Here is a 15,989-nt window from a genome sequence, read left to right as displayed (position 1 = left end):
TATAAATGACGTGATGGTGATTGTCGCTCGCTCGGTCTCTCACGGCTCCAGCGTCAACTTGTACCACTTCTCTGTCTTTTCTCTCTCTCTCTGCTCGTTCTAACTCCATCTGGTGAAATTCGGCATCAGTATATTCGGGTTCACAAAGATCTCCCCTTGGGTTTGTGGTAAAGGCAAAGTCTTTATTGTCGGTGTCATAATCAGACATGTTGTCGCTAACATTCCGAGCAGTAAACAAAGCGAACCAGGCTCGTATACTTATGGCTCTAGCTCTCTCGTTAGCTCTCTCGCGTGGCGGCGGTCTGCGCATGTAAACACTGCCGAACAACTGAAGAACGTGATGGATCATGCGCGGCTGTCACCTGGCGGCCGCGCGCAGTGGTACGTACGGAGAGAAAATAGCGCCAAGCGATTATGAGGTCTGACTTTTTTGGCGACGATGGTTTTGTGATGCAAATGTATCACTCTTTTGAACACATATTGCTTTGAGAAGAAAAACGCTTTAGTACACAGTCCCCACACAACTTGCCAAACTACTTCCCTCAGCACCCAGTAAGTCGGTGTGGATGCACAACACTGATGACGGGGATGCCATACAGATTTATGTCAAAAAAATCCGAACTATCCCTTTAACTCCAGTTTTCTTCTAACTAGACAAGGTGAACCGTAGGACTTGTGCGTTTGTGGTGTCACCCGTCTGCCGACACCTCTGATTGGGGAATACAGGCTGATGTTACAGAGAACAAAACATACACAGACTATACTGCTCAAAAAACAGATTAAAGGACCACATCAGATCAAAATGTGAAAGAAAAAAGTGTATACAAATGTGGACAGCACTTCTTTTAATGGACAACAGGTGCAGCATAGTGGGACCAGTGAGACAGGACTGGTTTTGCATGTGGAGGTCATTTCAAGTTTCTTCCTCTTGGTCTTTTTTGGCTGGTTTTATACTAGTGCTGCTTTGGCCAGAGTGATTATCATTCCTGGGAGTATGAGGCCAGTCCTTAACCCTACAGAAGCTACACAGATTGTCCAACTTCTCCAGGACGGCACAGTTGAGGGAGATTTAATGTCTCCCAGCACAATCTCTAGAACATGCAGGAGATTTCAGGGGACAGGCAGCTACTCTAGGAGAGCTGGACAGCGCCGTAGAAGGTCCTCAACCCATCAGCAGGACCCATATTTGCTTCTTTGTGCAACGAGGAACAGGCTGAGCAGGACACTTGTGTGAATCGCTCTGCACAAACAGTCAGAAACAGACTTGATGAGGGCGGCTTGGGGGTGCCACGTCCTGTAGTGGGCCCTGTGCTCACCCCCTTGGAGCTCCATTGGCTTTTGCTAGACGACACCAGAAATGGCAAGAACCCCACTGATGGATTGATACAACTGAATGGTCCTCACGATCACCTGACTTAAACCCAATAGAACACCTCTGGGACATTACATTTGGGTCCATCAGACCACTGTTGGGCAAGTTACTTCAAAACTGTGTTATTTATTACGTGTTAGTGCCATTTCAGAGTAATTAGTTACATTACAACATTACTGCATTTAAAATGTAAGGCATTACATTACAATTGCATTACTTTTAAGTTACGCTCACTCTAAATGTGAAGATGCTGAACTTTTGCACCGTATATGGACTAGAGATGCGCTGATGGGCTATTTTTTCATCCGCAACCGCGACACAAAACTCATCATCCGCCCGCTGTCCATTTTACACCGAAGGTTTTCAAAACCGCACCCGCCCGCCATCCGCCCATTGATTTTAGATTTTAGAACAATCATACAGCAAACAAACTAAGGAGCCTCGATAAAAATGCAAACTCTGTAGCTCATTCATTCCAAAATTCGCTCAGCGTGTATGTTCACATTCTTAATTGTCCGTAACAACCCCAGACTTACCTGGTTTTCTTGCGCAGCTAATTAATTGACAACGTTTTCCGACTAGACTGTTTTTGAACCTTCTTGCCTTCGTGTTGGATGTTGTTACATTCTGAACATTCTGCCATTGCTCGATGTTATTTCAAAGTCATAGCCTCACTCCATCGGTCTTTCTTTAAGTTTTAAATCCCCCGAGTGGCAGTCTACGCTATAATGTCTGCGTGTTTTAAAATATAACTGATATCGAAACAAAAAAAATGCATAACTAAATAAATATGGCCCTATAGCCACTTACGTGTTGGCAAACAGCTGAAATAAATTAGAAATAATAAAATAAACTGCATATAATATGTGCCTCGTAAACCTTAGGCATCAATAACCCGACACAACCTTAACCTTCAGAACATAAAAACGAGGTCAAATGGGCTAATTAAGGACATGACGTACACTTCATACTACAAGCACAGACAATGAGACTCGTCTTTTCAGATGTACGTAACAATGCTAACAATAACTTTTTTTTTTTTAGTAGTTAAACCGCCACCCGCCCGAATTTAATTAAAATATAATTTTTCGTCACGTCATCCGCCCGACCCGCGGATTAACCGCGGATACCGCGGTTGTAACCGCAATCCGCGCATCTCTAATATGGACTGAACCAAAACTGAACCAGAACAGAACCAGAATTAAACCAGGTCTAAACCGAGGACTAAACTAGGACTAAACCAGAGCTGAACTAGGACTGAACCAGGTCGGAGCAGAGTTCTGTGCCGGTCCTTTAGCTCGCGGTCACACAACAAGTCTACGCGGGCGCATCTCTGTCGTTTCACTGCTGCTGATATCACAGTGATTTTAGCGAATTTGTATAAAGAAAAACCCTCCACTTCAATCCAGGTTAAAAAAGCATTATAACGCGTGTTACTGACATTTGTACCGAGTAAAATATTACTATTTTTTTCCCTGTAATGCCTGTGTTACAGCAAAAAGCAGTGCATTACAGTAATTCATTACTTTTATAATGCGTTACTCCCAACACTGCATCAGACGCTGCCAGGACGCTACAGGAGCTCAGTGATGCCCTTACACAAATCTGGGAGGACATCCCACAAAACACTCTCCGTGATCTCTTTAGGAGTGAGCCACAATGTTATTAAACATGCAAACAAGCATGTGGAGGATGCATAAGATACTGAAAAGCATATTGAGTTGGAGAAATACAATTTTGGGAAAATGGACCAGCCTGCCACATCATTATTTCACTAAAACATTGCCCTCTCCATATTTGCATACATATCCATTTCTACATTGAGATCTGATGTGTTTTCAAAGCGTTCCTTTATTTTTTTTTTGAGCAGTGCACAGACTTATGAAAATACTACGTGTGTGTTTTATTGTGTGTGACATCAACCCTCGAGGTGATCTGCAAATGGAAATCAGCCCAAGGCCTTAATCTGCCACACTTAAATTTATCTAAATGTGCATTAATATGAACTAGATAAATTAAAACATAAATAAATAAATGCAATAGAATAGAAAAGTAGCAAGGAAGATGCAAGTTGTGGTTTTAATATTCTTGTAGTAGCAAAACATCAAAATCAAAACATGAGTAATAGTTGTTGAAAAAAATATATAGACAAAACTGAGTAGTAGTAGCAGTAGTAGTAGTAGAAGACCACTAACCCAGTGAGGGGTCCCACTCAGGAACAGCATCCCTGCCGTCTGGAGCTGATAGAATGAGGCCAGTTCTTGCTGTATCTTTGTGTACAGATAAATAATGCATTCAGTACATACAGCAGAAGTACACATATACTACTCAAGAAAACTCTGTGGGAGTAATGGAGGAGGGCACGACGGAGGACAGGATTTTATTTTGGGATGGAGGAAATTCATTACATTTGTCCTGGTTTGAGCCCAGTGTAGACCTGAGTATACACTTGGTTAGGTTCTGTTATAGTCCTGGTTTAGTCCTGATCTAGTCTAGGTTTAGTTCGTAAAACATACAATATTTACATTTGCAGTTACATATTTTTTTTTATGTTTATGGGCGTCATTTTGGGAACTTTACCATTCAGATTATAGATATTTTTTATTGTTACTTTCTCCATGATTACAAATAGTCTTATTAAAGGTGCACCTTACCTTTCAGTCCTTCATCAGCTTGTCTTCATGAGATGTTATCGTTTTGCCCGGAATGTTCTACAGCAGGGGTCTCCAACCTTTTTTCTCCAGTGAGCTGCCGATACGAAACAAAAATGCCAGAGAACTACTAATTTTAGCAGTCGCAAAGAAACTGAGTAAATATAAGAGCCATGGCAAGAGCCTTAGATGGGAAACGGATTTAAGCAATTATCCATTTATTGGTGCACCAAGTTAGGCATCAAAATGAAATATTTACAGTTAATTAATCAGTAATTAATCAAATCTGACTTATTATCCACAATACATAGAATTAATAAATCCCTTGGCGAGCTACTTGGAAAGGGAATGGAGCACTACTGGTTGGAGACCCCTGTTTACATATGGTATTAAGTACACATATTGAGTGTCTATATTTACAAATATACAGTTCATTTTTAGTACATAATGTAAGTCAATTTTAAGAAAATGTGTACAATTTATAGAGGTGCATAGGGTTAGAAAATGTATTGTAAAAGATGGATAATCACTGTTCCACTCAAAAACTCAATTTAAAGGTCCCATATTACACAAAATTGCCTCTTGTGAGCTTTAAGTCATGTTATAATGTGGTTACCTCATCAAAAACCTCTTGAGTAATCCTGGATTATTAGTCTGTCAACATCTCTAAATCTTAAAAGTGGTAATTTTCAAGTTAACAGCTCCTTTTACCTTTTTAGTTCAGCAGAGTTTGGCAATTCCAGGGCTGAAATCATCCAAATGATTCTAGTGAAGGTGTATGGAGTTTCAAAGTACAATGGAGCACTTCCTGTATTAGTAAGTGGAGTGTGTTTAGTTTGATAAAAGACAAAAGTGAAAAAATGCATAGCACACTCAGGTTATGTTCAGACTGCAGGGCTTAACACTCAATTCAGATTTTTTTGTGAAATCTGATGTTTTTGCGAGGTCGTTCACATTTCCAATTAAATGCGACTTGTATGTGACTCCAGTGTGAACATTAAACGGCCCGAAAGTGTCCCGCATGTGCACTGGAGACACGATGACGTCAACCGCAGCGAGCGTGCTCTGTGTTTACGGAAGTTGTCCAAACATGGACGCGAGCATTGAGCACCTGGAGATTTTAAAGTTCCTCTCGTACTGGAGTCAGAATATGAACAACTTACTTGTTTTAAGGAGGAGATTGAGAAGGAGAAGGACGAGGTTTTTGGCCGTGGTGTTTTGTGGGGCAGCGGCAGCGACGTCCGTTGAAAGGAACGTGTGGATGTGGAGACGTAGCCAAGAGTGGTGAGTGGTGATGTGCTTCGCTTCAGTGACACAGAGTTCATTAACAATTTTCGCCTACTTCAGTGCAGAATAGTGACGTTTGTGGCTTGTTGATAACGTGTAGGTCGGATGAATGCGCTTTGGCCGTTCAGACTGAAGTCGCATGTCAAAGATCGGTTATGTATCGGTTTCAGGACCACATATCCAAGTGTCCTGGGTCACATTTGAAAAAATCGATCATTAATCGATCATCGGTCATTAAAAGATCAGATACAGGTCACATAGAGGCCAAAAAAATCTAATTTGGGTCACTTCAGGCTGCAGTCTGAACGCAGCCTCAGATGGCCAATGTCCAAAAGCTTATTTATTTTCAAAATAACCCCATTCATTGATGGCGTATATGAGCACCTGAGCTGGCAACCATTTTGTGTGCTGTGGTCCAAAGCAAGAAAAAAAGATCTGATGAATGCTTTTTTTATCGAAACATTATTTTGAAAATCTTTTGGACATCGGCCATCTGAGTGTGCTATGCGTTTTTTCACTTTTGTCTGGCTGCTCCTTGCATTTGCACCTCTTCAAGAATTTTGGTGTGCGTTTTCTGTTTCTTTTGATTTAGTCTGATAAAAGAACACAGCCTAAATATGCAGGGTTTGTGTGTTAAACATGTGAATGAAACAAATGGTTTTGATGAGGAAACCACTGTATAACGTAGATCAGAAAATAGTGTCATCTGGGCCCTTTGTCTATATGGAGGAAGCTGATTCTGCATTTTTTCACTTTTCCTTTTGTTATAGTCTCTTTATGTTCAAATATTAGCATAAAAAACGTAGAAATTATTCAGAGAGAGACAGTGCAGGTCAGCGTATGTCAGCAGTTCTTCAAATACAGTGATATGAAAATATGTCAGGTTTAATACACGTGACCTCAGCAGCAGCCATGATATTTCTTTAGCTACAACCTTTGAAAATGGGTGTGTTTTGAAGTGTCTTTTTTGGTCTATACTCCAGAGTTACATAACAAAAAAGGTCAAGAAAGCATTTGTTCAAAAACTCCACGCCACCTCCGAGAGATAAGCTCAAGTTTTAAAGTATATTGACTGTAAGGATGCGTTCACACACAGCTGGGACAACTCAGAACTGGACCAGGACTAGACCAAGACATGTCTAAAATGAAATGCATTTGGAGTTTTTCTTAAACTAAACTACGACTAAACTTGGATTTCTGGTCAGGATCACATTGGGACTAAACCAGAACTAAAGCTGAACTAAACATGGAGCAAATCAACATGTAAATCAGGACTAAACCAACAATAAACTTGGAGAAAAACATTAATAAACCAGCACTTGCACTGCGTAGCTTTTCTGAAGAGAGTCCGCATCCTGTTTGTCTCCATGGAGATGTTAATACTTTGATTTAAACTGTCCACAGTACGGCATTAAACGATTCTGTCTTGCATTTACTCAACTACAGGTGTTTTTATTGCTCAAAAACATGAATTCTTACTGCGATTGGGGCCGCTTCTCCACAAATCCAGTCTGTAATTTGGCTTGCAAGTCTCCATGGAGATTCTTAAGTGTATGGTCATACTGTGGAACATTCAAGTCACATCTCCATGGAGACAAGCACCTGACGGACCCTCCAGAAGACAAATTACACAGTGCACCAGGAATAAGCCAAAACTAATCAAACTCAGCTTTGAAACCAACTGAGAGTTTACTTGTACTTTTACTTGTAGGTTGCTTTAGTGAAAAACAGTGATGTAGAAGTTTGTAGCAGATTTCTCTTTGCTTGTTGGTGATGAGATATTTGTGAGGTCATGTCCGTACATTTTTCCGTGGAATATTGTCAGTAGAGTCCGGCGCACGATCAGGGCTCTGTTTGGGAGGTGCACTTGTGGTGATAGTCGCTCTTTTTCCGCGGGGACTCATTATAAGACAAGTTTAATTGAAGATAAAGCCAAAGTTTGGTGCAGCGTCTTTACTTGCTCCTGCTCAAGCCGACATCTTAAGGTGCTGGTCCTGTCCTGCCGCTTCCCCAGTTTAGGCTCCTGGCTCCACCAATGACATCACTCTGTTGCAGCCAATGAAACAGCGGCAGCATTAACCCTGTCGTCACATCACTGAATACATCTCAGAACATTTAATAAACAAAATGTGAACTTAAACGTGTTAAATTAATACTACTGAGTTTGGAAAAATATCGGAATAGATTTATATTTTTGGTTATTAAAATAAAATGGCAAATATTGGTAGGGATTATTTTGTCTTCCCCAGATATTGGTTGTGACATGTCTCCACCGTCCCGATGCAAACCTACGCCCTTTACCAGGACTAGACTAGAAGTAAATTTGGACATTCACACACTACTCAAATTTGGGTCTAAACTAGGGCTAAAACTAGAATCAGATCTGGACTAGACCAGGACTAAACCAGCATTAAACCAGGACTAGAACAGGACCTAACCAAGTCTACATCAGCACTAAACTGGATTCCAACCACACTATGTAAATGCTGTTGATGTTTGACACGTGCTTCAGCTTGATGGGGAAAACCAGAGAATAAACCCAGTACCACTTTGTCTTTGTGCTGCTGAGCCAAACACCTGCTCTCTTGTGTATTGTTCACAGGAGGTGGGCTGTGACCATCAGTTGGGGAGCAAAGTCAAAGAGGACAACTGTGGAGTGTGTGGAGGAGATGGAACCACGTGCCGCCTGGTTCGAGGGCAGGTTTCACTACATCTCACCCCCCCGATCTCTCCACGTGAGTACACTGTTCCTACAATAATGACCAGTTTATTTACACATTTTATAAAGCTGTTTTACTTGGTTCACATTCTTGCCTTTTATATTTCCTATTTTAAAACTTGGATGTATTTTCAAGAATAGAAAAAAGTGGATTTCAGGGCATAGATTCTAAATGAGTCAATGATATGACACCTACATTTTCTGTCCAATTGCAATTTCTTCAGTTAAAAATGTTCAAATTTCATAATAATTCACCACATATCTGTAAGCACCTCTCACCTCCATGGAACCAAATCTTTTTTTTCAGAAATCATTAGTTATTATGGATGTTTTTTGTACATAAAGTGTTAAAATGTCATGTGGCGCGACCGTCCGCCCTTAACTGCTGATTTGTAAACTTCTTTAAAATTACTCTCAATCTAATCAAATGTATTTTCTTTCTTTTTTGGCACATTTTCTGAAGTGTTTTGCAGTCCCACAAGAAATTTCAGCTTTCTTGAATAGATATTTTCTCCATAATATATAAGTAAATATTGTCCGAGTGTGTCAATTTTTTCCAAATATCATCAAGAAATTTCTATTTTGGGACTTTTATTTTGGATTCGAGTGCTTCCAGCTCCAATTCACTTTGTATCGAAAAAATGTTGCCCCTCTCGCTGCACACATAATCCACTGAGTCGTGTTCTTTAGTCTGACAGAAGCTGAATTTATAGTTTATGCAAATGAGACATGTGGTTTTAAGTTTAGTTTCTGTAAAACGTAAGCAAATGTGTGCAGTGTGTGTGTGTAATGTGCAAGCTGCATTATACACATTATTACACAGTCTATATTTGAGTCTTCCTCATAGGAAATAAAAAAAGTCTCAAGTGTCGTCTGTTTGTTTCGCTTCATGCGCTTCATAATCCGGTGTGCTTTATAATCTGAAAAATCCGGTGATACTAATTGTTCAGAAAGACATGATCACTCGGTTAACAATAAACTATCCTCATAATAATAATTCAATAATGGTCACAAATTTATTTTGTGATTTACGAATAATGTCTATTGACTTGGGTTGCAAAGATTTGTGACTTTTAAAATATGTATCCCCGGAAAAAACATATACCTTATGCTAGGGGTGTCAAGCTCATTTTGGTCCGGGGGCCGTATCCAACCTATTTTGATCCCAAAGGGGCCGGATCAGAAAACTCATGACATATAAACCCCAAAAATAACAATAGGTTCAAATATTTGTGCAGAGAAACACAAATCTATTACAGACATCTTTTTTTAATTGATGAACTCTTTCTTTTACCAAATATTATAACATTATGAACAACCTGAAACTTTAAGAAAAATACAATTTCAACACAATGTTTAACATGAACTTGTATGTAAATAGGAATAAGTACATTTTTCTTTGAAAATCCTGCACTCGGCTCCACTTTTCTCATTTTGGACATTTTTCTGATGAGGGTGTCACGGTCAACAGTCAAAACAATCGTCCTTTAAGAGCGTTTGGAAAGAGACAAGTCTTCATTTGTGTTGCTCTGGTGGGAGGGGCCACGTACAGAGGCGCTGGAGACGCTGCTATGCTAAGCACCTCAAAAAAATTACCAATATTTTAATAGAAAATATAATTTAAATATTTTAGTAGAAAATCAGCCGAGGGCCAGATTAAAGGTCTTGGAGGGCCGGATCTGGCCCCCGGGCCGTATGTTTGACACCTGTGCCTTATGCCATATGCCTTAAACCACGACCTTGTGATGAAGCAGTAGTTTTCAATTTAATCTCTACGTTTTACCTTTCGTTCAGTGGAGACTGCCAGTTCTAGGGCTGACAGTATCCAAATGATTCTAGTGAAGGTGTGTGGAGTTTAAAAACACACTGGAACACTTCCTGTATTACCACATGACATCACAAGGTGGAACGGAGTGTTTGAGAGAAGAACTCAGCCTAAATATGCAGGGTTTGCGTGTTAAACGTGTGAATGAAACAAAACACAACTCCAGGTATGTTTGTGACGAGGAAACAACATTATAACATAGCGTAATAGGGGCCGCCTAAATGAACTACTTCTGTTTTTCACTTTTTGAAGAGTAAAAATGAGGTGCAGCATCTTTAAATTTAAAATCGCGCTGTCTGTCGTGTTGAAAATTGTTCAATTCAACCAACGAAATATGACCTGTTCACTGTGCAACATTGATATTAACCGCTGGGTCCTTGCGTTACACCTTCACAGTCTACCTCATTTTGTCTACCTGCTGCATCTTCCTCCTCCTCTCCTCCTCCTCTCCTCTCCTCCGCTGTTTATTCTGAACTGGTTTATTGAAATGCCATCTGGACACAGCCACCTACTGCCAACACATGGAGGTGCACAGATATCATTTTCTTGCCAAAACTGAAATCGAGTTCGGCACCAAAAAGATTCAATTCATTCAACTGTTTCAAGGCCAGAATTCTCCGGTTCACTTCAAACTACAGCAGCACGGAGCCGACGGCGAATATTTCTGAGGTTTAATCATTTTGCTTATAATGGAGGACAATAGAGCAATTATGCGTACTGTCGTTTTGTTTGTTAGTTTTATTTTTCATCATCATCAAGAGTCAAATTAATAACGTCGATAATAACAGACAGGTCTAACTTTTTTTAAATATTTGAACAATTTCCAACAGTGACTGAAATACAAAATACAAAATACTAAAGACTAAAGTAAGTTCTGTTCAGAAGGAGTACAGGGGCCTAAACAACTCAAAAGTAAAATCCAGAACAGAACATTTTCAATATTTGTCAAGAGAGATCGACTCCTCAAATCAATCTTGTGTCTAAAAGTTATTTGAGTAGCGCTTCAGTTTGACCTCAGCTCATTAGTGCTGACTGAGAAGATTTTGTAATGACTTTGTGGTCCCAGTTGTGTCATATAAGCCCAATAATTACATAAAGTTAAAGTGATAGTATGGAACTTTTTGGAGGTGGAGAGTCAACGGCATGATTGCACTGAAAACAGAACGTTAAACTCTAAACTTCAGAAACCTTCTCAGTAGGAATAGACAAGATTTATGCCGTACTGTGGACTATGGTTAGCCAGGTTGGAGCCACCTAGTGCCTTCACTCAATTTCATTTTTCTCCAGCAAATAGGTCAGGAATCGGATACACTACACGTTTTCCAAGAACCCCAGAAGACCTTGGGGTTGTAGACCTGTCTGGGTCCTTTTGTGGTACAGCACAACAGTAAACAAAGCGGTCGAGATGGATGTAGATGAAGCCAGATATTCTGTGTTGGCAACGATTCCCGAGATCAAGAATTAAAAGCTGGAACAAAGAGAATGTTTGGTGAATTTTATCAAGGGGAAAGACGTTATTGCCCTTCTTCCTACGGGATTTGGCGCATTACATACGTCACGACCAAATAGCAGCGGTTGGTTAAATAAAAAAAAAGTACCAGCATACCATAGAGCGAATGAATTCTAATACTGCGTGGTCAGATGGTTTCCACGAAGTGAAACCAGCTAGACTATAGGTTACCGTATTTTCCAGGCTATTAGGCGCTCTGGATTATAAGACGCACTGTCATTAAATGGTCTATTTTCTAACTTTTTTCACAAATAAACCGCACTAGACTTTAAACGAAACACAACAGTTGGATGGGTCAGTGGGATTTTGTTTGGCGCGTTCACGGTGACTCTGGGCTTTGTTCAGTTGTGGCGTGTAGGGAGGGTGCTGTCTGGGACCGCTGGATTGTCGGCGTGTTCGCAGTGACTCAGTTGTTCAGTTGTGGCTCAGAGTGGCACATTGCACTCGCTTTTTTCGGTTCGTTCCTCCGTTCCGTTCCTCGTCGGCGTGGAGTGATGAGTGTGGCTGCGGGTGTTTTTCGCCGCGCGGTCGCTGTCTGCTCCGTGTGTGTTTGCGTGCGCTGCAGGTGGTGCGGCTTTGTAGTTTACTGAAGTCGTGCTGGGACACCCGAGTGGATTTGTGTATAAGGCGCTCTGGATTGTGGGGCACGCGGTCATTTTTTGATGGAGTTGTAGGCTTAAAAGTGTGACATAAAGCCCGGAAAATACGGTATTTTTTTTTTCAGACTTTTCAATGCAATGAACACACCCATAATGAAAAAGAGCTTTATTTTACTCTTATTTTACTCTTTGCTGTTTAACTATCAGATTTGTTCACTTGGTTTATGGTTAATATCTTTGTAATTGCTGGGACTATCCATATGAAACAGAAACTGGCACAGAGTTCATCTTCTTTGTGTAGGATAGTATAAATAAACAAAAGTGACATTATTCAAACCCAAACTGAACTTCACTCCTTAAGATTAATATTGGTAAGGTTCAATATTTTGTTGATCATAAACAGTGCATCTCCCACAGAGCTGTAAAGGCCCCAGTCCTCAATCTGAAATTATAAATACCATGACAGACCATGAACACAACTTAAAATTGTAATTGTTCTTTGGGATAACTGTTGTACCATAGGCTTAGAAATAGTAATACCATTTAAATATTATAATGTAAAAAACAAATCCTTGTCTTACTCCATGAACAGTGACTTCTCCTCGTCTCCTATAATGTCCTCATTGTTGACTGTTAATGAGCACACATTTTTGTCAGTATTCCCAAAAAGACGCTGTGAGAATTCCATTATAATAAGATTTTCCATTTCCACAGTTTGTGATTTTCCTCCTGAATTTTCCGGTAAATGCTGACCGCCTCTTGCCTCAGGCCCTTGATCAGAATGTCCAAGGCGACTGGAGGCCAAATTAAACCCACCGCAGCACATTTGCAATGACTAACTGATGTCGGATCAAAAAATGTGAAAGGTTTGAAGTCTTTATAGCCAAAAATAAACTAAAACTTTGAATTTCCATGTTTATTTTGAGGTAAAACCAAGTTCCTCCATTTAAATTGATTCTATCGATCTGTTTATTTATCTATCCATGCATCGTCACCAGTTGCCATCTGGAATTTAGAGTGCTTTTGTTTACAAACTTTTAAAGGATCTATACCAGTGTTTCCCAAACTTTTTTTCTGTGGACCCATATTTTAAAAGTCACAAACCTTCACGATCCAAGTCAATAGACATTATTCGTAAATCACAAAATAAAGGTGGTTTTGACCATTATTGAACATTAATGAGGATATTTTATTGTTGCCTGAGTGATCATGTCTCTCTGAACAATTAGTATTACTCAAGTTTTAAACTATGAAAAAAAGTTATTGAACCAGCAATAAAAGGATCCATAAATTGTCTATTTGGACATTAAATGTAGCCCTGTATATTGCAGACCTACATGTAGATCATGACATAACAACCCCAAAAAAATCTCTTGTGATCCACCTGAGGATCGTGACCCAGTCTTTGGGAAACACTGGTCTATAATCCCGCTACTATTGGGCTCTCAGCGTGATTGACAGGTGGAATAGCCAATCAGAGAAATGCATGGTGTGTCTTTATAATAATGAGTTAGTATATTATTATTTATTATAACTGAGCTGGAGGACAGGTCAGAACTCTATGGTGGAATTTGTTGCTTTAGATTGTCAGATTGCAGATTTGTTCACCTGGTTTATGGTTAATATCAGCAATTACTGGGCCTATTCGCATTAAACTGTCAACTGAAATCTGGCACAGAGTTCATCTTCCTCGTAGAGTATAGTGTAAATAAACAAAAGTGACATTATTCAACCCCAAACTGAACTTCATGCCTTAAAGGGACAGTCTGGAATTTTGGACATAGGACCTCATTTCCTAGTGAGCCAGAGTGCTTGGAGACGTGTGGAGACACATTTTAAAATATTTCATCCAGTCCTTGTATTTGCAGAGGTCACTGGTGCTAGGCTAGTGCGTGTCAATGGCCATAGTTATCCTGCTACTAAAAACAGTCTTACCCACTCCACAAAACACATGAAGCAAAACTGTTATTATGCCAGACTGTCGATGTAAACGTCTGTGTCGATAGAATAATGTTTGAAATAAAACTAACCTTGCATCGCATGAATCGTTGCATGTTGAGGGACTATTTTCTCATATATCAGTCCGCCGCTGCCGAGCTTTCTATCAGGAAGTACAACTCGCTGCTGCTGCTCAGACATAAATCCTTCAAATGCAAGGTTGGTTTTACTTCTAAAATATTCTACCGACACAAACATTTACATCGACAGTCTGGTGTAATAGCTGTTTTGTTTTCGGGTGTTTTGTGGAGTGGCGTAAGACTGTTTTTAGTGGCAGGCTAACTATGGCCATTGACATGCACTAGCCTAGCACCAGCGACCTCTGCAAATACAAAGACCGGATGGAATAGTTTAAAAAGTGTCTCCATATGTCTCCAACACTCTGGCTCACTATGAAATGAGGTCCTATGTCCAAAATTCCGGACTGTCCCTTTAAGATTAATATGGCAAGTTTGGTAAGGTTGAATATTTATGAATAGCTATGAAGACCCCAGCCCACCATCTGAAATTATTAACACCATGACTGACCATGAACGCAACTTAAAACCATAATCGTTCTGTGGGATAAATGTTGCACCATAGGCTTAGAAATAGTAATACCAGTTCAAGTGTGTTTAAATGATGCCACACTTTCATTTGGAATACAGATTAGATACTGGACACATTTAACCAAAGGCAAAACTTGCCATAATTGAAACTGCCTGAAGGAAGGTGTTAGAATATTTCTCAGACCATTTGCAACCACAGACACTTTTTAAGAAGTTATTTCACATTTAGAAATACTAAGAGCATACAAAACAGTGAGTCGTGGATCATACAATTTTCATACCAAGCTACAACTACATGATTTATGAAAGGTGACTCATTTGGTGTTGCTTTCCTGGCCATTCCCCAGTCATCTTGTGTTTATCCATGGGTTTCAGAGTGATGAAAAATTGATACAGTTGCCATAGCGATTGATGAAAAATATTCCATCTAATCTCAATGTTGGCCTCGTGTCGTGAATTTGCCGAATGTCCTCCCGGCTCGTCATCGCGTTTCATTCACAGATGTTTGAATAAGTCTGTGTTATTATTACTCTGTCTGCATCTCCAGATCTCAAAAATGTTCTGTTCCACTTTGTGATGTCATGAAGCGGTAGTTTTTAAGTTTACAGGTGCTTTTTATCTTTAGTTTTTTGTAGAAATTGGCAGTTCCAAGGCTCGAATTATCCAAATGATTCTAGTGAAGGTGTATGGAATTAAAAACACAATGAACAATCTGTCAAACTGCTAAATATGCAGGGTTTGTGTGTTAAACATGTGTGAATGAAACAAAACACAACTCCAAGTATGTTTTTTTTAAGAGGAAACAACAACAGCAATGACATACATCAAAATATACCATAATATAGTCGCTTTAAAATAAATTTGCAGTCCTCAAAATGGCACCTGTAAACCTCATGATCTTGATTAAAAAGTTTTTCTTGTTTATTTTGGCTGTGTTCATACTAAATGCATCAAATACATCAATATTGAGATTGAACTGGGACTAAACCCGGAACTAAACCTGGACTGGATCAGGGTTAAACCAGGACTAGAAGCGGACAAAGAACAAAGTCTACATCAGGACTAAACAGTGTGTGGCAATTCTTTCTCTCGCTCACAGTTGTATCATAAAACTTGCTAATCCTCCCCCTCTGATTTATATTTGTTTTTCTTCTCACTGGAGTAAGTCTAATCATGTATTTGTCTCAGATATTACGGAGATATTGAGATACAAAGGAGCCTTGTTGACCGCTCTGAGTCGTCATTGTTGACTGTTAATGAGCACACATTTTTGTCAATATTCCCCAAAAGACGCGATGGGAATTCCATTTATAATAAGATTTTCCGCATCATCATTCATCATCATTTATTTTGTGACTTTCTCCTGAATTTTCCAGTAAATGCTGACCGCCTCTTGACTCAGACACTTGACCCTTTGTCGTCAGAATGTCCAAGGCGACTGGAGACTGAATCAAACCCACCACAGCACAGTTTTAATCAT

At 39.8% G+C, this 15,989-nt stretch overlaps 1 protein-coding gene across 1 annotated transcript in view; it reads left to right on the top strand.

Annotated features, from left to right (window-relative positions):
* adamtsl3 (ADAMTS-like 3) overlaps positions 1-15,989 on the top strand; it is a 503,662-nt gene that overhangs the window by 353,332 nt on the left and 134,341 nt on the right. The window contains exon 7 of the mRNA XM_055154339.1: positions 7,913-8,045. Within this exon, the coding sequence (XP_055010314.1) occupies positions 7,913-8,045 (133 nt within the window). The remainder of the gene's footprint in view (positions 1-7,912; positions 8,046-15,989) is intronic.

This window comes from Boleophthalmus pectinirostris, unplaced genomic scaffold, assembly GCF_026225935.1.
Source record: "Boleophthalmus pectinirostris isolate CB_2022bp ecotype Guang Dong unplaced genomic scaffold, ASM2622593v1 HiC_scaffold_19, whole genome shotgun sequence".
NCBI classification, from domain to species: domain Eukaryota; kingdom Metazoa; phylum Chordata; class Actinopteri; order Gobiiformes; family Gobiidae; genus Boleophthalmus; species Boleophthalmus pectinirostris.
This window is presented reverse-complemented; position numbering and strand designations above follow the sequence as displayed.